This window comes from Sceloporus occidentalis, unplaced genomic scaffold, assembly GCF_023333645.1.
Source record: "Sceloporus occidentalis isolate IW3139 unplaced genomic scaffold, rSceOcc1.0.p SCAF_42, whole genome shotgun sequence".
NCBI lineage: Eukaryota > Metazoa > Chordata > Lepidosauria > Squamata > Phrynosomatidae > Sceloporus > Sceloporus occidentalis.
In genome coordinates, this window is record NW_028317022.1 from 6,051,787 (window position 1) to 6,076,776 (window position 24,990).

Consider the following 24,990-nt stretch of genomic DNA (forward strand, 5'->3'; position numbering starts at 1 on the left):
GGGGAGGGGAGGGGAGAGTGTGTGTGTGTGTGTGTGTTAGTTAAATGGGGGTATAGGGTGTGTGTGTGTGTGTGTGTGTGTGTGTTAAATGGGGGCATAGGGCATTTCTGGAGTGGCGTTAAGGGGGCATTTAATAGAGCACTCTGCCTCCTGAAATGCCTTATACACCTATATGCCACTCTGCCCCATAATATGCATTTTAACCCCCTAAATGCCAGAGTGGCATATAGGGGTATAAGGCATTTCTGGAGGCAGAGTGCTCTATACAATGCCTTTTAACTCCCTTAATGCCACTCTGCCTCCTGAAATGCCTTATACCTCCCTATATGCCACTCTGCCCCATAATATGCATTTTAACCCCCTAAATGCCAGAATGGGATATAGGGGTATAAGGCATTTCTGGAGGCAGAGTGGCATATAGGGGTATAAGGCATTTCTGGAGGCAGAGTGGCACATAGGGGGTCAAAAGGCATACCATGGGGCACAGTGGCATATAGAGGGTTAAAAGGCATATCATGGGCCACAGTGCCATATTGGAGTGGCAAGCCTGGGGGCAGATGTGCGTAACTGGGGGACAGGTTGGAAAATACAAGAAATAAAAACAAAAAAAATATTTTTCTCAATCATAGCTTTTATTAAAAAAAATAGTTTACATGAATTAACATTTACTGGTAAAACTTTTTTCCTTTAGGGTCGTCTTATATTCAGGCTTTTTCTTTTTTTCCTAAGTTAATATTCAGATTTTGGGGGGTCGTCTTATAATCAGGGTCGTCTTATAATCGAGCAAATACGGTATATTGAAATTGTGCCTGGCCATGTTATAGGTTGTACTTCAAAGTCATTTATCACTTTACAATCAATTTATATTAATATGTGACATGCTTTGTTTTTTAGGGCTTTGAATATATTGGCTTCTTTTCTGATGATGAAGGATAAGGCCATTGCCGTTCTATTTGGTAAGTTGGGGAAGTAAATATATTGCAGGTATATGTCCTTACTATATAATAAAAACACACACAAGCTTGAAGCAAGTTTCTAAGACTGACCTTAATGTGAAATTTAATAAGAAGAAAAAACACAGGCTTTCTAGAGAAAATAGTGGTGTGTATTTATTAAAGAGGGCTAAATTACATATAATTAAGTATATACCGGTAACTAGTGATCTTTGAAATGTATGTGCCCTTTCACCATTATTTATTTTTAGAGTGAAACAGTAGTGAAGAATGCTCTCCATGGGCCTATTGTTTAAAAAGATATAGACATTGTTAGAAAACATTTAAGATTGGCAGTTCTGTATTTGACATCCTTTAACTCTCTTTTTCTTGCAATATGTGACCAGCCACATTAAAACAAAAGTTTGGCAACAGCTTTCTAGATAATAATTAATTTACTGGAGGATGCACATAGCAGAAGACCACAAATTTTCACATATTCATATTCATTTATCAAAAAAAGGAACAAAAAATAATTTCTTTGCTAGATAGATATAATGCCATATTCTACTCCTAACATGTGATATATTTCACATCTTTTTATATTCCATGCTAGGTTATACACATATTTAACTGCCAATCATAATTATAAGTTAGAACTATTGTCTAAATGCATAACTTTATTTTTTTTCAGTGTGAAACATTCCCTGCCATCTAAGTCCCCAAATATACCTGACAACAAAAACCTGATGCCATTTATAACAACATTTTGCGATTTACTCACTTAAACATCAAGTTTACCACAGTTTAAGGCTCCACTGTCAGCTTTCATATTGCCACGTATATGTATACGTGGCAATATACAATATGCGCTAGTACTGTACAAGTCGTGGGCTCACAATCGTGGCGTCTACGGATGGGTGTAGAAACCCCTAAAAATTTGGGGGGATAGCATTTTGTCTCATCAAATACCCCCTTTTAATACATTAAATATAGGAAAAAACAGCTAATCTTTGTAACAAAAATTATTTTTTAAATATTGAAAAATTGGACCCTAGGCAAGCATTTCCTTGGGCCCCCTACACGCTCCCTAGCATGTAATCACTCCCTCCGCTCCCACACCAAAAAAAAAAAATTGCCACACTGAATGCAGAACCCTACTGTGACTTTGAGGGGTCCTCTCCCCATAATCATCCCCATAGTCCCTTTGCCCCCTCATTCACTAAGCCATACCTCTCTTATTCCCTGTAGTTCAGGTATAGATCAAATAAACAACACATGTAAAGAGCACATGCATGAATAGATCAAATGAAGACATACAAACCCTGTATTTGCAGGTATATATAAATAATGTATGGAAACATAGCATAGCAGATACAGATCAACAGAATAACACATAAACTCAGCTTTGCAGGTATAGATCAACTGGAATTCACACAAAAACTCAGCATTAAAGGTATAGATAATACCCCCTAAATTACAGGCATAGATCACAGATTGCACACCCCAAAGGCCAGCCCTGGCATCCACATTCCCTACATAGAACCCGACCAGCACCCAGATTACACAAACAATTTACAGTCCAGAGTGAGCCAACTTTGTCCCCAAACAACCCACCCTGTGCCATCTTTGTCCCATAAACACCCTGCCTGTGCCATCCCTGCTTGTGCCATCTTAGATCTGCCCCCCCCTCCCTGGTTCAATCTGTTATCTTACCTAACTTTGTGTCATCTGCAAACATTGGCATATGGCACATAGTGCAAGCTCATTAATAATGATATTAAATAACAGTCAGCCTAGGAGAGAATCTTGAGAACCTCCACTTACCAGTTGGAGAATTTACCATTAACAACAACTCTTTGAACTTTATCTTTAAGCCAGCTTTAAACAACATTTCAGGTGCAAACAAATGTAGGCTATGCCTGCCTCACTTCATTTGTTCAGTAACCTTTTATGATGAACTGTATAAAATACATTTGCAAAATCCAAATAAATTATTATCGTAAACTCATGTTGACTTATAACTAATAATGTTATTGGACAAAATTTATTCCTTAGGTTCCAAGGTTTCAACTAATTTCCCCACCAAAAATATGGGTTACAAGGTTAAACAAAAGGTAACTGGCAGAGGTGTAGTTGATTAATAACAATATGATTATCCCAGAACTATGCATTCTGGTTCTCTGCCAGTTGCAGGCTGTTGCAATATGGATATAGGAATACTGGTATTCTGATGAAAGAGTGATTCTTTGGTTTATCTGTCATTAATCCTCTTTATTTTTTCATGCTGGGTTACATTTTTCTACAAAAATGCAACATACCACAATTAATCATAACATAATATAAATGTACAGACCTATTCAGTTTTGAACATAGATACATACTTGAAATACAGCCAAAAGGAAAATTTTGTAACTTTATTCCACAAAAAAGTAAAGAATCAAAAACGTAATCCATAAGAAATCTCAATGTTGAGTATCTGAATGTCATGAATAATCCAAATGAAAGGCTCTCTTGATTTGTATGGTGTGGCAATTGAAAGTATCTGATACAATTAAATAAAATTCAGTTTTGTTGTGGCATTGGCAATGGTACTGAGTCAGACCAACATGTCCAACTTGCATATTCATGTATTTATGCAAACCCCGCAGCAACTCAATTTAACAGCCTGACTGCCCTAAAGATCCTATTTGTTCATCACCAGGACTTTCAGTCAATTTGAAATCCACCTCAAGATTTGTTTTGATAGCAAAAAATTACCACATTGCACCATTAATACAAAAGAAGATGAAATTTGGTGCCCCTTGTTGGAAAACAGAACATTATTTGCTGGATTGCATATGTAAATACATTGGAGTTACCTTAGTGTGTCTACAAAGAGATGGAGACAATGGAGGGTCTTGTGGGCTTAGCAAAAGAACAACCCAAAATATCTGGGTATGTACAGTGTCAACTGGAATGATAAAAGAACTAGAGATGGTAGAGAAGGGTGATTAGGTGAGGAAGAATGTAAAATGGAGAAAAAAAATACATACATGGATACAGTTACTGTACCATAAAAATCTCCATAGTCAACCTACCTACTGGGGTTGATTCCAAAGATAACACCTGGAACTTTACTTTTATTTCAGATACATTAAAAAGGAACACAATTTACAGAGGGTCTTCTGTATACCACATGTATCATAAATAAAAGTTAGATTTTAGGTGTTACCTGATTTTGAGCTTTTACAGTTACTGCTCATTGTAAGGATAAAGGTTATTCATGGAGTATTTTCTCTATAAAATTCTAAAGTTGCACCATTCAAATCTGGAAATATGTTTTTTGGCCTAGTTGGGTGGCAATCTTACCCTTGACCAATGGCCCCTCTGAAGATCATAGGTACACCCATGACCACAACCCCACACATAGATACACATACATGCATACATACATACACACACAAAACAAATCTGCTCTATGGCAGGAGCTCTTGTGCTGTGATATGTGAACCCCCTCCCAAATCCTATACAGGTGGATTATCTATAAATGAACAGGGCACCTGACCTTTCGGACTTCTCAAGTACACAAAAGAAGCCCCATTTTTTGTGTTGTGTGAATACACTTAGTTTAGTTGAATGCAAGTATGTCTCAAGATCCTTATTGATTTAATATAAGACGTTTCATTAAGTATCAACTTTTCAGCGAACTTTAGAGTGGGCTGTAGTTCTTAAACTCATACCCATGAACAATTCCATCATGACTTTTCATGATGGCTCCTGCCATGAAGTTATTTTTTTCCCCTCCATTTTAATTACTTCAAAGCTAGTTATAGGGTTGAGAACACCCTATACATAGCAAACATAAATCCCACATTAACTTAAATTATATAATGAATCTGGCATATTTTTTGTTTGTAGTTTTGATCCTGACGTGTACCTGTGTGTCTTCAAAGAAGAATAGAAAGAACAAGCAACGTAAGTGTTGTGTTGATGGAGGATAACTACTGATGTTTTGTGTCTTTTCATGTTTGACTACAGCACCACCTTGTGGATAAAGAACAAAAGCTTTCATAAATCTTTCATGGGCGAAACATGCAGGGGTCTTGTAATTTGAAAACTTGATATGAACCAGTAGAAAATACTTTAGTTTATAACATCTACATGTTATGTTAACTTTATCTTTTTAAACCAAAAGTTAACATTAAACCAATAAATGGCCATGTTGCCGCGGACCAATATTTCAGCTCAAATGTATTGCTTTCTTGGGTCTGTATCTCCCGACTCCAGCCTCTTTCCAACCACTTCTCTACTGGGGCTAATCAGTCCCCTTCAATGCTATGCTTAGGCAAGCTCTGCTCCACACGTAACATGGTGCATTAACTCAATAAGAATTATATGATGCCACTATATTAATAAACAAATAATACAATAATAATAATCAACATCATGATATAGTATAGTAATAGGAATACGATCCATAGTTTGCACCAGAATCACTTTTCCATATATAACCCCCTTTAAGTAAATAATACACAGCAAGACCAATGTATTATTTGTGCACCAGTGCTTTTACAATCATATTGATTGTAATTTAAAATACATCATGCACTAAACCACAGTGGATATTGCCACTTAGTATGTTTTTCTATTAAGTGTTATATAGCATACATTTTTAATATAGTGCGTATATTGTGCTAATTTATCCTAAAAATATTTGCATATATTTGTAAAAAAAATAATTTATGTGTTGCGCTCTGAGTATGGTGCTACTGTATACAAAACCATCCCAAGAAGAGATAGCAGGGTTGAAGAGAGGCATCCGTCTGATTTAAGTCTCAAGAGGGAATTGTTGAGTAACAGCTGACCAACTTTGTATTAACCCCTTTTTCTGGTCAACATCACAGCTTGTACTTTTTAGTAAAAACAAAAAAAAAGATTAGAAAAGTAGTGCAGCTGCAACCGGACCTTATTATTATATGCATAATATATAATATTTTTATTGTTATTATTATACATAACATCACACATTTACTGATATGTGTGTGAATGAATATGTCAGCGCATATGTTAGTTACGGGTGGGGGCAAGGGGCCGATGGGGACAGGCAAAGATCAATAGGGTTGTAGGGAAACCTGGTAGGCGTGTATTTGGAGGAAAGGGAGGAGATGTAGATTAGGGAACCAATATGAAACGCTTTAAAAGTGAGAATCAGGATATAAAGTTGAATCCTAAAATGTCCAGACAACCAGTGGAGAGACTGACATATGGGGGGTAAAGAGATGAGTAAGGAAGATAAGTCTGACAGCATTCATGATGGATTGTATGGGGACAAGACAGGTATGAGGGAGACCAGCTAAGACAGAGTTGCAGTAGTGAAGAGGAAGATAATCAACATAAATAAGAGTCTTAGAAGCATCTTGAGCTAGAAAGGGGTGAATTCTCCACACCCATAAACACCAGGGTAGCCAAGGAAATATTGATATGGGTGGAATAAAAAGAAACATGTGATGATCATACCAAGAAGGTCTTGGTTATTATACCCTATTGATGATATATATATTCCTGTTATCCAATTTCCTGTTGCTTTGGGGGTTTGTTAATTTACGGATTTATTCCACAGATGTTCCTCATATTGATTGCGACATCAAAGCAGGGAAGATAGCCAACCCAGAATTCCTTGCGAAATGCCCTCCTGGATGCGACGATGGGAAACACCGTGTGTATGGCACTGACATCTATGCATCGTTCTCCAGTATTTGCTCTGCGGCCATACATAGGTTTGTGAGTCTCTATAAATACATGATAGGCATACGTGATTAATTGTAGAAGCACAGGCAATACATGGGATGCAGTTTTGACCAGGGAGTCCTGTACCTCCACTTTCTATGTGATCGTCACTGGTGAATAATGGTCCTGTAAATGGCCTGGTAGGGGAGATAAGAGATCTACCTTGTAACTGGCCCAGTTGCACACTGAGATGTCTGATCACCCAATAAAAGGTATTCAGACTAACTAATAGATAAATCTTTTTTTTTTTTCTTTTTTAGTGGAATCATTGACAATTCTGGAGGAAAAATCCTTGTTCGGAAAGTTGCTGGTCAGTCTGGTTACAAGGGGAGTTTTTCTAATGGGATTCGGTCTCTGTCTCTGCCGCGTTGGAAAGAATCCTTTGTTGTTGCAGGTAACAGTTTATTAATATTAATTTATAGGTAATAATTGGAAGGAAACAAATATATTTACTAATTAACAAAGGCCAAAGTGCAATGTAAGTGTTTATATCTTCTTTGGTACACATTTCCAAAAAATCTTATTTTGTGCTCATATTAAATAGTCTTCAAATATGACTACCACTCTAGTAGTTATTTGAAAACATTTAATTAACATTATTATATACAGTATAACCTATAACTGCATTTTCGTTTCTTCCACAGAAGGCAAAGGGAAAAAAGGAACTACATACCCATCAACTCTTGAATTTGTAGAGGTCAAAATAGGTATGTTTTCTCACAAAGCAATGCATTAATTGTGACATATTTACATGAAAAGAAGTGTCTGTGCTCACGCAGGGACACCTGGCCAATATGTGGCCTATATGCAGCCCCAAGGCTGGAGTCAAGGACAACAATCCACCATCCACTATGCTGACCGACCAAATGATACCAAAACACTGGTTTGAGGCCTAGCAATGTTATCAGTATAAGCCATGCTCTCACGACTTTATTTATTGAACATTACAGTGACATTGTTGTTGCTGCATTCTACAATCTACTCAATCTTTTGTACATACAATTGTAAAAATGCAATACAATTAAGTTCTAAAAACGTTCTTATTCAGGATGTCCTTTTATAGAAGTAAATCCTGACAAATAAGTGACCAAAAAATTGCCTCCTGTTGCTCATAGTTTTTAGCTGATTTGGGGACAGATTTCTATACAACTGCATATCCTGGCCTCACAAAAGAGCCACATCTATATAACCTTTGTATAATGAGATCCCTCTTTTGACTGTGCCATGAGGGTGGTGGATAAATGGAAAAGCCTCCTATCAACATTAGTGGAAGCTATTACCGCAAGAGAATTTACACATGTAGAGGATAAGCCTAAAGCTATCCTGAAGCTAAAGCAAGACCAAGAACTGATTAGGGTTTGGGTGTCAAGAAAAATAGGCAGACTATATGGGCCGGATATTTCTTGCCTGCCGTCAAATTCTACGTCCCTATGTTTCTCCCAGAAATGTGAATGAATAATCATATCTCAATCTCTCAATACATTAACTATGAAAGGAAAATCCCAGTGTGATTTCCTGCACTCATAATCTATAATTGAACTGGTTTTTAGTCATCACAAGAATACCACTCATTTAGTGAGCAAATCCAGCTGAAACTATATAGTTGAAGGGCGAAGGGCTGAAGTTTTATTAAATTATTTAGCTCACTATATAAATATAGGTTAATGGTTCAATTTTTATATATTATTATAATTATATTATATATTATATGTTTTTATATAATTCTTTGTTTTTTCCTCAACAGAAACAGTGCAGAGAATAGTGCAGACAACTACAGCATCAACAACTCAATCCACCACCACTCCTACCACCACCACCACCACAACTCCAGAACCAACAACTCCAGTGCCAACCACCACTACAAGACCAACCACCGTTACTGTCGTTACAACAACTCCCACTACTACAGCAAGGACACGACCTCCATTACTACGAGCTAGAGACACAGGTCAGGGCTTTGATGTCGTCATATCATTAATTACTAAGGACATTGAGGTGAAATTACACTTACAATTACAAAGATGTGCTGGCTAAATGTTTTATTATAATCAATTTACTTATATGTCATGCATGATGTAAAGACCAGGCTCTACTATTAAGAAGGAGAAGTCTTATACATCACTTATTCAATTTATGGTATTAAACCACTAGCATTGCATTGACAGTAAAAGTTTATTCTGCGTGCAGAAAAAAAATCGGAGAATTAATTAATTACCATAGAAGAGTTTTTAAATACCCAATAATAAACAAAATAAACAAAAATGATTATTGATTTGTTTGTTTGTGAGTCTGTTTATATGCTTAATGTTGTCGTTTGACCTTAATTTAGGTTCAAGTAGCATTCATCCAGCTTACAGATCTGTTGTAGCCGCATCATCAAGTAAGTGCAAGTTTGTTGTAGAATGTGAAATATTAAGTAACAGATCGGTTAAAAATCTATGTGATTAAGGCTATAGTGTTTCCTGAAATTTTATATGAAAGCATTATATTGCTTTAAATTGCAATTATCATTTTATAGTAATCTGGCAATGTTCTTTTACAACAGCCAATAAAAAAATCCATTATAAACATTTTGCTAACATGATTATATATATTTTTCAGGACAAGTACAAGCTGTTCAAGGAAGAGGGCAAAATCAAGGTATGGTTTATCTACTAAATTGTGTTTGTCTAAGTCTACCAAGACTTACTGCAAATTCGATCCTCCTGATCAAAAGATCTTGTTTTAAAAGCTTACAGGTCTCCGTCAACTTATGCCACCAATCGGAACATTCCTCGGGTTAATGCCGGTAAGAAGCCATCTGTCTTCAGCAGTCAGCTATACAACATATTGCTGGTCTAACCAACTTATATGTAAGATGCCTCTTTTTTGTCTTTGCTTGAAAAAGCTCCTCCACGCCAGGATCCTGCAGTGTCCTTGCGCAAGCCTATTGGAAACCTCCAGCCATCTGGTGGAATCGGTAAGCATCACATTTTCGTGATTCTTGTATTATTCAATTGCCTATAGAAATTCATTGTAATTCGTTGAAATTCAAGAAGGCCATACTGACAGGTGCTGGTTTTTTTTATTATTTTGGCCCAAGTAAGGGTATCTTATTGGAAGATAAACCAACTAGTGGAGTCTATAAATGTATATGTGTATATATGATCTCAATTAAAAATAGCATGTCCTTGATTGAGTTACAGTCTATTCCATCTGAAGTCGCCGAACAAGACAGCTCAAAAACTCCAGGGTGCTAAAGAGGAATTGTCTATGTTAAACTAAATACCTATGCTATTTTATGTGCACTTGCCCTAATGCGAGTTTTGTTTATTGTCTGTGGTACAGCGTCTTGCTTTACAATGTGGCTTTTCTTACCATTCTGTCACTGAGAGAATAAAACCATAGAGATGTACTGTTGGCCACCAAATGGCTTTATGCATCTCTGTGATCTTTTCTGTAATTACTTAATCCCACCAGGGACTTTCTTTTCCATGCAAGTAGAAATAGTCAGTTCTGTGGTGTAATGACAACAGACAGGTGAAACATTCACATTATGTTTTCTACCTTTAATGAAGTACAATGAAAGTTGTTAAAACAAACAGAAAATCTAAAGTATATTAATAGTCCATAATGAAATAGAAATGTGTGTGTAAATCCTCTGAGGAACAAATGAACAACCATTTTATACTTCCTAAACAGTAGAGGAATTATGGTATATGATGGTATATTGAAAATATTTAATCCTTGTGACAGGCTACAGTAGAATCCAGCAGATCTTAGCCGAGAAGGGAGCAGCCCAACCTAATGCAAGTAAGTATAAAGTGATTTATAATAATTTGGGTAATTCCAGACCAGATTACAGACAAAGTCTTTTTACAGGCATTAGAGAAATCCTTTTAGGACCACCGATTTCTAACCATAAAATGATCATTCCAGTTCCAGCCTGTGGCTCAGCTAGGGCACAAGTTCCCAGTGGTGCTGTAATACTGCCACTTACCCATCATACCAAACCTTTTACTTCACAACTACCTGTAATGGCATTTTAAAAAAATGTTTGCATTGTGTTTTAAATTAACATAAGGGGTACATAGCCCCCAACATTTTGTGTCTCCAAAGGTGATATGGTGATATGGTTAGGAGAAGGAGCTTGACCACCCAACTTCCTTACCTGTCTGGCAATGTCACAGCTTTGTGGGCCTGTCAGCTGATATCAGAGGATCCAACAAGCTTTTTGGCAGACATTTGACCAAATCCCCCACAAGTCTTTTTCTGGACATTGGCATTATTGTACAGATGCCACCTATACCCATGTGACATTATGTTATTTTCATACCATTAATAGTCATCTGCATGGTTACTAGAGTTCTAACATGTTCTTATAACAATACTTTATACTTATAGATATGGATAGTTGACCCTAATCTTATATCTGTTTTAGATTTACCACGACGTGACTGGCAAAATCCTAGCCAACGAGTAAACATCCAAACAGTGCAACGCAAACCTGCAGGTATACAACATTTATCAGGACTGTACTTTATCATATACAGATATACCGGAAAAATACTTTATGTGATGGTAAAATAACAATGTGTTTCATTTATAGTGCCTGAGAGCAGCAATATGGCTCATGTTGCTCCCCGTGTTGCACCCAACCCGTATGTAGACACACATAATACACAAGGTAAATTCTTTTGTGTAAACTGCATTAAAATTATTCAGCACCTGGCATGAAAATATTATCCAAAGACTAGATTTACAAGATAAAAAGTATGGCTCTTATGCAAATATTACCCATTGAGTAAGTGTTCTTTGAGAAATGGCACATGTGTCGAATATTGAATATTTTATGATATATTTTTTTACTGTATCATGTTAAAAAGCAAGAGAGAATAGATTTTAGTACTTTAACAACCTATAACCAAATTTTACCAGTTCAGTGTCCCGGGTGGCTGAAGCCTATCACGGCAACTCCATCCCTGGACAGTACGCCCCAGGTGACACTGGCATACGGAGGTTCCAAGTCTCCCTACCTTCTCAAACAACCCCGTGTTCCTGTCTCCTTTACCACAGCTCTGCTTTTTTTCTCTTGCATCTTCTTGTTCTTTCGTTTGTCTTCTGCCTTTGTCCACTTCTTCCCATCTCTTCTTTCTTTGTCCATGTCTCTGTGAACCATACCTCCCAGGGCACTTCCGCACTTTTCAGATTAAAGAAATGGGGGAGAGACTGTCCACAGGAAAAAAAACTCCCAGTTTTATTTACTGTTGTGCTGTATTTGGGAGCTGCCATCTTGTTGTAGTTACATATATTAAATGACTTGTTAAGGGGACCAGGAGAGAGGGGGTGGGGATTGGTCCTCCTTGAGACTGTCAATGATGGAGTATTCTTTAAGCACGCTGAGGCTGCAACCGTCTTAGAAAGCAACCTGTTCCATACTTAGGATCAGATATTCCCTAGCAAAGCACAAGCATCCTTAACACACTTCAGTGGCACTCTCTGTGTTAGTTTCTGGGAAAAGTCCACATAGCACAGAGTGGTAGGAGTAAAACATCCTGTCCACAGAGTATTTGAGTTTGTTTTCCTCTGATCCCAGAAGACGCCTGCGCAAAAGGACACTGTCAGAATGTCTGTATATTCGCAGCAACACTATCCAGGTGCAAACAATATCTAGTACTAGAGGCACCTACCTGCACATGTGCTAGAACCATAGAAGTACAGTCCATGAAGCATGTACAACTTCCTACATGTCTGACAAAAGGGTTCCAATGTAGTTTTCATTAATCATGGGTAATTAAGGGCAATGTGCATGGAACACACTGAACTCTTCCTTTTGGGCTAATCATGGGTACATAATATAACATAAATAAATTAAATAAATACAAGTTGCATGATTCACTTGGGTTTTTTCCCTTTTAATCTCACTATTTCCTTTTCTTCACCATGTGACATGATCCTGCCAACCAACATGTATATATGCCGTAAAGCAATTAGTTAAAACACTCTAAGCAAATGTAGTGGAGAAGCCGTACAGCATGCTAAACAATTTTTTTTTACTGTTACAAAAACGACTTCATGTTTCAAAATGATTTGTAATTTCTAATCCTATTCTTTGGCAGGGACGTAAAAAAAGTAAAGCAGATTTTGTTGTATATGATAAAAACGAATCGACACGTAACTTGGTACTTTCTATGATCTTCTAAATGTGTCCTTTAATGCGTCCTGATCTAGCAATTCTATTGCTTGTCCTCCAACCAGAAATACCGATTCTGTAAATATTTTATAGGAAAGTTCAACAGGCTTAAATCAAAGGTTACACTTTAACATCTCAATAATGTTGCTATTCAACGTTGCCTGCAGCTGTGTTTCTAAACCGGCGTAATGTATGATAGATCTATTGGTGAGATCTTTCTTTTTCTTTAAAGGTTGTCGAAACTATTTTTAGATGCTTTCTACAGACTAGGTCTCACTTTTTGAAATGTATGTATAACAGAGTTGACTTAGGCAGTTATACAGTGGTACCATTGATGTTTGGTCATTTGGTTCCATGAACAAAGGCCAGATCAAACATAATCCGCATAATGCGGAACTGTTAGCATTGTGAGTCTTGGCTGGTCCGTGGTGCCCAAGACTATCATTTGGGTAGCTGGTTGGCTGCCTTACTTATGACCTAAATTATCTGTTTGTATGTTCTATTAGGCCAAACACAACATTTTTCACTAAGTATTGGTTATATGGAAACTACATTGGTTATGCCAAGGTGAGGTACTCACATTGAGGATTTCTATTTCTCTTGCTAAGAGATGTTGAAAGGACAGCTCTGTGGAACACACAGTTTGCTGAACTGTTGGAAATTTGAGCATGTAAAGCAAAAATGAATGTATTGTTATTTACACTGACTTGTATGTGCAACGGTTTCTAGAGTTTTAGTTTTTAGTTCATGGAAAAGATGGACTTGACCAAAGTAATTTGGGTGTGAAAAAGGAATGTCTCATCTAAAGAGGGGACTTGGGGTTTTGTATAAATATAATAGGAGCACAAAGATTGATAAGTAGTCTTATCACCGTAGCAACCAATGTAATGGTTATGGTAAATGCATCATTTGTTGCTATGGTGATAAGACCACTGCCCCACACTCACATTTTTTTGTAAATAACCCATAAGCCTGGCTTTATCTGAGCATACCATGAACTGCGTAACACATTGTGTAAAAGTAACATAGTATACGTAATGTATACCTAATTTTCTTATACACTATTTAAATGTTTATATATTTAATGACAAGACACAAAATATTTAACAAATCTCAATTATACAGATTGAATCGTAGCATTAACCCCTTAAGGACAATGGGCTGTCCCAAAACCCATTGAAAACAATGCATTTTGAGGCCTTACATGTACGGGCTTTGTCATTAAGGGGTTAAACAGATAAGGAATAGAGTAATGTTTTGAATAGAGTATCCACTTGGTGTTTTTCGATGTACTATTTTGACTATAAAGCAATATACAGTATATTGCAATACATATACTAAACAAGCATATGTATTGATCCATTGCGCTGCTCTGTGATTGCTTTCGTAGTTTCCAGCTCCAGTTCCAGCCTGTCGGAGTATGACAGGTGGCTTTCCGGCTTTTCACAAAGCAGTAAGTAACTTATATACTTTTTCTGGTTTATGTCATTTTCAAAGGAATTAACATTTTTTCCCCCTAATTGACATAATTGGGTTTGCATCCTTAAAAATGAATTACAGTGAAATTTACAGGTGTTTAGTTAATATGACATTACAGACGTAACTATGGATTATGCAGGATCAGCTAAGATCTTTTTAAGACATATTAAAGCAAATTTTTGGGTTGTTTTTGGAAAACGTAAACTAACCCTGGCCCATAAGGGGTTAAGATCATAGGTCTATATGAAATTTGATCAAAACACATTTCACATGGTTTTGCCCAATTTGGTAATGTTTGTCAACTTATTTCCAGATTCCAGGAACAGTGAAACTGATGCAAATTGGAAGGTAATTCAAGCCACACCTGAACCAAAGAGTAAGTCACTAATGCCAATGCAAATATATGTAAAACAGTGTGAACAAAAGATCACTTTCTTGTTATTATCTTAAATTTACCGATAAGTAACATTGAAATTCAAATTTTAACATGTCTAAGTTGGTCAACATACATAGACTGAATTCACTAGCAAAAAAAGGGCACAAATAATTGAATAGCAATGGAAAAACGCTGCAAAAGCGTAAGAGAGCACCATGTGGCCATCTGCTGATTTTAATCCCTTGTCCAGCCATCATATAACACGTTCTTCTTTGTGAATGAAGGTCAATTATTGTCTTTGAGCTCCACTAGTTTTGACCCTTTTTTCCCTGCCAGTTAAAAATGTGGAAGTGCAATTGTGGAAAGGATTTTCTGAAACAGGTATGTTTTCATCATATGTGGTTGTGATATAACACATTGTCATTAGTCTCTTATGGAATTAGGAGCACTTCCGCAAATGGGCAGAGTATTTCTGCAAAAGGCAGAGGCCTCTCCTATGTTTGTCCAATCAGGGAAGAGGGTGTGCATGTTTTTCATCAATGTGCACAAGTCTATCGCAAACATCAAATTCAGTGTCTCTGGATACTCTCCATAATTCATTGCATTTATACATTTTGTAGAACGTTTTTGATTGTCAGAAGGTTCCTGTCTAACTTTACAATACTTTATCAATATTTTTTTAAACATGAACTTTTAGCAGCTTCTTGACACTGTGCACTATACATTGGTTTTTTTTGCATTATAAACACCTCTTTATAGAACTCTGCAGAAAGTTGCCACTTCTCAAAATGGTTACTCCATTTCGCCCAAGGAAAGTTACTTTCCTCAGTCATTACAGTCTCCTCTTTTCTAAGAAAAGTCTGAGGGTCTGCAGTGTTAGTCTGTCTGCAAATGCCAGTCTCAGTTTGATTAATGTGGTCAGTTAATTTTTCCAGGGCTTTTCATACATCAAATAACAGAAGACAGTCTCCATTGTACACTTCATATGTTTTTTATTTGCTTAATCCTTACTATGTTCATAACAATTTCCATTAGCAAAACATCTTTGATATCTATAGGAAAGGCTATTGACCATTCCTTTTTGTTATAGTGTATACCTTTGTTGTCTTGTGTAGAACACGCCTGTAAACTTTTGTGTTTGAATTGTAGCTACAGAAACAACACTTTTGAAAGTTTGCTGTTTAGAAAAAAATACTGTACTTAAATATTTTTCATACACACCAACAATAAAAGGGTCTATACACTAAAAAGTTGGGTGCAATGATGTCCCTCTTTTTTTGGTTACATAAGTTGTGGTGGGTAAAAGGTAACAGAAACCCTTCCACTTAAATTTAAGGGGCAGTAGAAGTATTGTTAAACACTCATCTACACACACCAGACAAGCCAGAAGGCTTGCTTTTCCCTCAGATATCTCATGGTGCTTTCACAACCACAAGGGATTCTGGGTAGGCACATGCAAACAAGGTTAACAATTATCACCTTTGCCTCTATATCCACTTTATACATGGATTCCTTGAAAGTAATTGCCCGCTGTACAAGACAGCCTTTAGACAAAACTCAGGAAGAGGTACAATAGCCAGATCACCACTCATGGACAGCTGTTTCGTCCTTCATGGGACTCGTCAGCATGAGGTTGTGATACTGGCTTAATAGTATGAGGCTTGGGGTAACTAAGAAATATCATTACATAAGTTGTGGTGGGTAAAAGGTAACAGAAACCCTTCCACTTAAATTTAAGGGGCAGTAGAAGTATTGTTAAACACTCATCTACACACACCAGACAAGCCAGAAGGCTTGCTTTTCCCTCAGATATCTCATGGTGCTTTCACAACCACAAGGGATTCTGGGTAGGCACATGCAAACAAGGTTAACAATTATCACCTTTGCCTCTATATCCACTTTATACATGGATTCCTTGAAAGTAATTGCCCGCTGTACAAGACAGCCTTTAGACAAAACTCAGGAAGAGGTACAATAGCCAGATCACCACTCATGGACAGCTGTTTCGTCCTTCATGGGACTCGTCAGCATGAGGTTGTGATACTGGCTTAATAGTATGAGGCTTGGGGTAACTAAGAAATATCATTACATAAGTTGTGGTGGGTAAAAGGTAACAGAAACCCTTCCACTTAAATTTAAGGGGCAGTAGAAGTATTGTTAAACACTCATCTACACACACCAGACAAGCCAGAAGGCTTGCTTTTCCCTCAGATATCTCATGGTGCTTTCACAACCACAAGGGATTCTGGGTAGGCACATGCAAACAAGGTTAACAATTATCACCTTTGCCTCTATATCCACTTTATACATGGATTCCTTGAAAGTAATTGCCCGCTGTACAAGACAGCCTTTAGACAAAACTCAGGAAGAGGTACAATAGCCAGATCACCACTCATGGACAGCTGTTTCGTCCTTCATGGGACTCGTCAGCATGAGGTTGTGATACTGGCTTAATAGTATGAGGCTTGGGGTAACTAAGAAATATCATTACATAAGTTGTGGTGGGTAAAAGGTAACAGAAACCCTTCCACTTAAATTTAAGGGGCAGTAGAAGTATTGTTAAACACTCATCTACACACACCAGACAAGCCAGAAGGCTTGCTTTTCCCTCAGATATCTCATGGTGCTTTCACAACCACAAGGGATTCTGGGTAGGCACATGCAAACAAGGTTAACAATTATCACCTTTGCCTCTATATCCACTTTATACATGGATTCCTTGAAAGTAATTGCCCGCTGTACAAGACAGCGTGTAGATGAGTGTTTAACAATACTTCTACTGCCCCTTAAATTTAAGTGGAAGGGTTTCTGTTACCTTTTACCCACCACAACTTATGTAATGATATTTCTTAGTTACCCCAAGCCTCATACTATTAAGCCAGTATCACAACCTCATGCTGACGAGTCCCATGAAGGACGAAACAGCTGTCCATGAGTGGTGATCTGGCTATTGTACCTCTTCCTGAGTTTTGTCTAAAGGCTGTCTTGTACAGCGGGCAATTACTTTCAAGGAATCCATGTATAAAGTGGATATAGAGGCAAAGGTGATAATTGTTAACCTTGTTTGCATGTGCCTACCCAGAATCCCTTGTGGTTGTGAAAGCACCATGAGATATCTGAGGGAAAAGCAAGCCTTCTGGCTTGTCTGGTGTGTGTAGATGAGTGTTTAACAATACTTCTACTGCCCCTTAAATTTAAGTGGAAGGGTTTCTGTTACCTTTTACCCACCACAACTTATGTAATGATATTTCTTAGTTACCCCAAGCCTCATACTATTAAGCCAGTATCACAACCTCATGCTGACGAGTCCCATGAAGGACGAAACAGCTGTCCATGAGTGGTGATCTGGCTATTGTACCTCTTCCTGAGTTTTGTCTAAAGGCTGTCTTGTACAGCGGGCAATTACTTTCAAGGAATCCATGTATAAAGTGGATATAGAGGCAAAGGTGATAATTGTTAACCTTGTTTGCATGTGCCTACCCAGAATCCCTTGTGGTTGTGAAAGCACCATGAGATATCTGAGGGAAAAGCAAGCCTTCTGGCTTGTCTGGTGTGTGTAGATGAGTGTTTAACAATACTTCTACTGCCCCTTAAATTTAAGTGGAAGGGTTTCTGTTACCTTTTACCCACCACAACTTATGTAATGATATTTCTTAGTTACCCCAAGCCTCATACTATTAAGCCAGTATCACAACCTCATGCTGACGAGTCCCATGAAGGACGAAACAGCTGTCCATGAGTGGTGATCTGGCTATTGTACCTCTTCCTGAGTTTTGTCTAAAGGCTGTCTTGTACAGCGGGCAATTACTTTCAAGGAATCCATGTATAAAGTGGATATAGAGGCAAAGGTGATAATTGTTAACCTTGTTTGCATGTGCCTACCCAGAATCCCTTGTGGTTGTGAAAGCACCATGAGATATCTGAGGGAAAAGCAAGCCTTCTGGCTTGTCTGGTGTGTGTAGATGAGTGTTTAACAATACTTCTACTGCCCCTTAAATTTAAGTGGAAGGGTTTCTGTTACCTTTTACCCACCACAACTTATGTAATGATATTTCTTAGTTACCCCAAGCCTCATACTATTAAGCCAGTATCACAACCTCATGCTGACGAGTCCCATGAAGGACGAAACAGCTGTCCATGAGTGGTGATCTGGCTATTGTACCTCTTCCTGAGTTTTGTCTAAAGGCTGTCTTGTACAGCGGGCAATTACTTTCAAGGAATCCATGTATAAAGTGGATATAGAGGCAAAGGTGATAATTGTTAACCTTGTTTGCATGTGCCTACCCAGAATCCCTTGTGGTTGTGAAAGCACCATGAGATATCTGAGGGAAAAGCAAGCCTTCTGGCTTGTCTGGTGTGTGTAGATGAGTGTTTAACAATACTTCTACTGCCTCTTTTTTTGGCTCAGAATATTTGCTGGAGTGAATATTATAAATGCCACATTCTATATGCTAATTGAAAACTTCTTAATATACAAATATATTCTGTTCATATCATTTTTATTTTTATTACAGCCATCAGCCCAAAAGAAGATATCAACATTAAGCCTGTGGATACAGTAGCATTGGGAGGCATAAGTATGTGTCTTTTACTACCAATTATCATTACAGACAAAATAAATTGGAAGACGAAAGTTTGGTATTCCATGTATGTTTCATGTACTTTTAGATTAATGTTTTTAAATTGAGCATCCTCTTAAGGATTTTACAGAATCTTTATGAACATATAATGTGTTGTAGCTTATTGCTGATAAATAAATATGTCGTCATTAATTATTCATTTATTTTATAAATTACTTTCAAAATGTTAACTCTTTATTAAGTTTCTTTTCCAGGACCAATCAATCTTTATTGTCTCGTTTTAACTTTAGATTGCAACATTGATCTGGTTTTCCTTATGGATGGGAGCTGGAGTATTGGCAAAAGACGTTTTAGGATCCAGAAGTTATTCCTGAACCAGATGGCTGAAGCTCTAGATGTTAGTCTTTCTGGTCCTCTCATGGGAATTGTTCAGTATGGGTAAGGCTACTTTTTTTTTTTGCTTTTCTTGTAACGGATGGTTTACACATATCAGTAATTCTCAGCTTCCTTATGGGTGGGTTTATTTTTTTAGCAGGTGTAGTACTATACAATATATTTTATGAAAGCCGTTAACTTAGCATAAAGATGAAATCAGTGGGGGTGGCACCACCCAACCACATGTATGCTATCTGAACACAAATGCAGGGCCAACAAGTATTGGTACCCCACTCCCTGGCATGCAATCACACCCTCCACCCCCACAAAAAAACAAAAGTACTTGCCGTGTTGACGCTACAGATTAGGAGGAGACTGTCAGAGTCAGTGTGGTCTTCCCTCCTTGTGACCATAATGTAACTCCGCGAGAAACATCCACATACCCAGGGCAGGGGAGCAGCACTATACTATTTAGATTGCATAGGAGATTAATAGTGCAGTTCTGGCAAGTGACCTGAAAGGGACATGCAAGTTTTAACCAGGGGGCAAACATGGCACAGGCAGGCTGTTTGGGGCAAAGATAGCACATGCAGACTGTTTGGGGCAAAGATGGCACAGGGCAGCCTCCCTCTGCACTGCTTGCTCTCTGTGAAAACAACTTCTCTTTTACCGCCCAGGGGAAGCAGGAACGCAGAAGGGTCATGATGTAATGTGACTCCACTGGGTGCAGATCGCGGGGGTTGCCTGGGCCCACTATAATAGCAGGCCCGCTCGCAGCTGTGACCCCTGAGACTATGGTTGCTGCAGGCTCAAGGGGTAGCTGCTATGGGACCCCCAGGAAGACGGCCCTGCACAGATGTTCTGCAAGCATAAATCTGACTGGGTGCTGCTTTAGTAACTTCAATTGAAATGCTACTGAATATGTGCTAGAAATACTTATGCCACCTGGTCTTACTAGAGGCAGCCAGATGATGGCTTAAATCTCTTCTAACACCAGTAACTAGGAATGCGTGCACACATTTGCATGCATAAATGTATAATTAACATTAAAAGGTCTATAAATATTAAGGATTAATATAAATAATTTGTGTTCCCTCTTTGTTTCTCTTAAAGAGATGATCCTACTACAGAATTTGGCCTTCGATCTTACTTTAATTCAGGAGATCTGAAAACCGGTATTGATAAAATTTCACAAAAAGGAGGACAGTCTAACGTTGGTAGGTAGATGTGAATTTCCATAATTATTACGCTGTTTTTAATTTTCAATGTATATTTATGTGATCTTTAAGAAATGTTCTGGAACTCTGGGGGCACCCACAGTGGGGAACTTAGTAGGAACTTGTTGGTACCCAGCCACATGAAATTATACAGCAAGTACCCTATTGAACCCAACTTGGTTAAACTTGGCAAGCTTTAAGCAACCCAGCAAATTGTGCTAATTGTGAACTTGCTATACTTAATCCAATATTATTTTCACACCAGGGAAAGCACTCTCGTACGTGACCAAGAACTATTTTTTGGACTCCAGTGGGAATAGAGGTCGTGCTCCAAATGTAGCAGTTGTACTGGTGGACGGATGGCCCACAGACAAAGTTGAAGAAGCATCTCGCATGGCTCGGGAATCAGGAATTAACATTTTCTTTGTTACCATTGAGGGTGCCGATGATAATGAGAGGTCAAGTGTTGTTGAACCCAATTTTGTTGATAAGGTTAGTTATGTCAACATTGCTCTGTGTTTTTTGTAAGAATTATTCATGCTAAAATACCAATGAACAAACATGATGCAGTATCTGCAATTTGTTATTCAGACCTTAAAAATAGTAAATGCTGCAGTCCATAAAGAATTCACAAGAAAACATAAAGCATGACGCCTGTTAAGTCACAATGAATAATAAACTGTAAGAGTAGGCTAATGTAAAATATAATAAATATAAAACATTTTAGACATCTGAAAGTAACACATAACATCTCTTTATAGTCTGTATGCAGAACCAATGGACATTTTTCCATGAATGTGCCAAGTTGGTTTGGCCTCCACAAGATTGTCAACCCTCTGGTCAGCCGTATGTGTGAAACCGACAAACTCGTTTGCAGTAAGACCTGCCTCAATGCTGCTGATATCGCCTTTGTCATTGATGGCTCCAGTAGCGTCGGCACAGGAAACTTCCGCACTGTGCTTCAGTTCATTGCAAACATCAGTAGCGAGTTTGAGATCTCAGACACAGACACAAGAATCGGAGCTGTTCAGTATACATATGAGCAAAGATTGGAATTTGGATTTGACAAGTACAACACTAAACAAGATGTGGTAAATGCTATCATGAGGATAAACTATTGGAGTGGAGGAACAAGCACTGGAGCTGCTATTACCTATGCCTCCGAACAGCTGTTCAGCAAATCAAAAGTAAATAAGAGGAAGATATTGATTGTGATCACTGATGGCCGGTCATATGATGATGTGCGCACTCCAGCCGCTGCTGCTCATCGGAATGGTACTATGGTTTCTTGTAATTTACAAAAACTTTATTTTAAATAGAGTATGAAATAACCACTAACATTGACTTTTTATCAACATTTTTTTAAGGAAAATTATGCCCAAAGCTTATCAAAGGGCATATCATAAAAAATAGAGACATTATATATGTATATTTTACATTTTGATATTACCGTATTTCCCCATGTATAAGACGCACCTTTTTTAGAAAAATTTGGGGTCTAAAAACTGGGTGCGTCTTATACATTGGTGGTAGATTATTATTATTTTTTTACCGGAAATAATCATCTGCAGGGCACCTGCTGCCTACCTCTGCGTTGCTCAGCAGCGTCTCTTGTTCTGTTGCGGCGACACAGGAACCCAGTGGAGTCATGTGAATGTACATCACATGACTCTGCTCTGTTCCTGTTCCTGGTCGAGCAACACAGAGTGAAGCAGCGGCCCCCACAGAAGTCTGTGAGCGGCACCAGAAGATCTGCAGTTCAGGTAAGGGTGGGAGAGTAAATTAATGAATATGTGTGTGTGTGTGTGTGATAGCATGGATGTGTGTGTAGCGGGCACAGGGAGGCTGAAGGTGATGTGCATGTACTGGCTGCCAGAGCATGATAGGATTGTGATTGCTAACAATTGCTAGCAGCTAACATCAATCCCACTCATATCATGCCCAGGCAGCCAGTACAATAACAATGTAATATCTATTTTTTCAAATTTTGGGCCCCAAAATTAAAAAGGTGCGTCTTATACATGGCTCCCATGTATAAGACGCACCTTGATTTGATGTTAGCTGCTAGCAATTGTTAGCAATCACAATCCTATCATGCTCAGGCAGCCAGTACATGCACATCACTTTCAGCCTCCCTGTGCCCGCTACACACGCATCCATGCTATCACACACATATTCATTCATTTACTCTCCCACCCTTACCTGAACTGCAGATCTTCCGGTGCCGCTCACAGACTTCTGTGGGGCCCGCTGCTTCCCTCTGTGTTGCTTATACATGGGGAAATATGGTACTTAATATCAAAACAGTGTGCTTATTTCCAGTTTATAAGGAAGCTGAATGTGGTTTTTAATTTAATCCCAACTTTGTGACCTTCCACAGGGGTGATCGCCTACGCTGTTGGAATTGCCTGGGCTGCCCAAGATGAGCTAGAAGCCATTGCCACAGATCCTGACAAGGACCATTCATTTTTCGTGGATGAATTTGACAATCTCTACAAGTTTGTTGGGAAGATCATCCAGAACATTTGTACAGAGTATAACTCTCAACCACGAAACTAAAAGGGCAGGGACGTTTACCAACTGCTTGCATCGAATGATTTCTGGCAATACATAACAAAACAGACAGCTATGTTGAATTAAGCACAAATATGCTTGTGGTTTGCTATATTCCAGACTACATTTTCTTTTCAAATGTGTGTTGCAGCCTCCAAATGCACTGAAGGTGTTAAAAAGAAAGACTGTAATGCGCCAACGGAGTGGTGGTCGGTATACTTAACATGTTTGTATAGCATGGCAATTTCAAACTCCCTTAGCACTTCTGCTGCCACAGGCGTTTGTGGACAATCCGTCGTTTTGGATCAGTGCTGAAATATGCTGCAGCCCCCTTGTACGAGGTTTTAAAATGTTTTTAGAATTCTTAGATGACAGAGATCTTGTAATGACATACAGTGTACATTATAGTAGCACACATACCATGTCCACCAGTTCTGCAAACCGTGACGATTGGTTACTTGGTATATTGTGCAGATGTGCCCTTTCTTAGGCAAATCATGCATGGATTCTTTAATATATTTACAGATTTTTAAATAAAGTCTAAAAATAAAATAAAAGTAGTACATAATGACATGGTCCACGTATCAAGTAAAGTCACTATTTACAGTGGATTCATAGTGTTATTGAGGCAGTGGTGATATACTATTAATATCAGGGGTGCTTTCTCTATGGAAGGTGCAAGCTTGAGGCAGTTGTCTGGTTCGGCTTCTTGGTTTGTGTGCAGTGGGAGACTCAGCTTGGCCAACTCTCCAATTTCTTGAGCTGGGTCTGCCTTGGCTTGGGTGCAGCTCTGCCCATAATTTGTTAGCTTTATTCCATATGATCTTGGTTTAATCAGATAAAAATGCATCTCAAAAGTTAAAAACTTTGAACTGTATCCCTGGGACACTGGTCCCCACTTGCTGTGTTACGCAACAATAATTGTGTGACATCATCGCTGTTCTTCAGGCCAGAGCAGTGATGGATAATGTGTGTTCTTCAAGTGTTACTCCTGCAGGTTTATTCTTCATAATTACCAACTTGGCATGACCCAACAGAAAATGAGCATTAAGGATTCATTATACAGAATTTTAATGTAAAGGCCTTTAATAAATGCTGCTATTAATACTCCTATACATCTCTCTCTCTCTCTCTGTATCAAGTTAAATTTACCCTGATGAATGCCTCTGTTTTTTTGTGGATGGATAAAAGTAAAGTTATAGGTATTCAATAAATCTTTTTTTTTTTTTTAATCAGTTATCATGGATATTGTTTCCGTTTTAAATTCTAAAAAATGTATGAGCCAGTTCTCTATTATTGACCTTTAATTCCATTTTTGTGTGTTTTCCTTTTTTCTGAATTTCTTTCTACAATTAGAATAGCCCAGAATATCAGTATTCTAAATTAGAACATGATGCAGCCAGTGAGCTTTTGTAAGCTTTATGCTAAAATGTACTGCGTAATGAGAACCATCACATGTGCTTTATAAAGTTTAATGCATATGCCAAAAAAATAATAATAACTCAAGCAGTGAACTCCAACATAGCGCCTTTGAATA

The 24,990-nt window shown here is 38.1% G+C and overlaps 1 protein-coding gene across 1 annotated transcript; it reads left to right on the forward strand.

The window, feature by feature from the left end:
* The first annotated feature begins 6,193 nt into the window (after window positions 1–6,193).
* Window positions 6,194–23,459, forward strand: LOC149289894 (vitrin-like). The gene is made up of 17 exons (XM_089490152.1): window positions 6,194–6,251; window positions 6,535–6,691; window positions 6,962–7,095; window positions 7,346–7,408; window positions 8,446–8,649; window positions 9,031–9,081; window positions 9,589–9,660; window positions 10,437–10,493; window positions 11,122–11,193; window positions 11,290–11,367; window positions 14,666–14,728; window positions 19,243–19,305; window positions 19,599–19,746; window positions 20,797–20,900; window positions 21,166–21,392; window positions 21,662–22,175; window positions 23,281–23,459. Exons 1-17 carry the CDS (start codon window positions 6,194–6,196, stop codon window positions 23,457–23,459), a joined length of 2,244 nt encoding a protein of 747 aa, XP_089346278.1.
* The last annotated feature ends 1,531 nt before the right edge of the window (window positions 23,460–24,990 follow it).

Excerpts from the sequence above, each read along its gene's own strand:
- LOC149289894 (XM_089490152.1), top strand. The coding sequence starts at position 6,194 with ATGAGTAAGGAAGATAAGTCTGACAGCATTCATGATGGATTGTATGGG. Across the intron at positions 8,650-9,030 it reads ACTACGAGCTAGAGACACAG|GTTCAAGTAGCATTCATCCA; the intron begins GTCAGGGCTTTG and ends ACCTTAATTTAG. Across the intron at positions 22,176-23,280 it reads CGCTGCTGCTCATCGGAATG|GGGTGATCGCCTACGCTGTT; the intron begins GTACTATGGTTT and ends GACCTTCCACAG.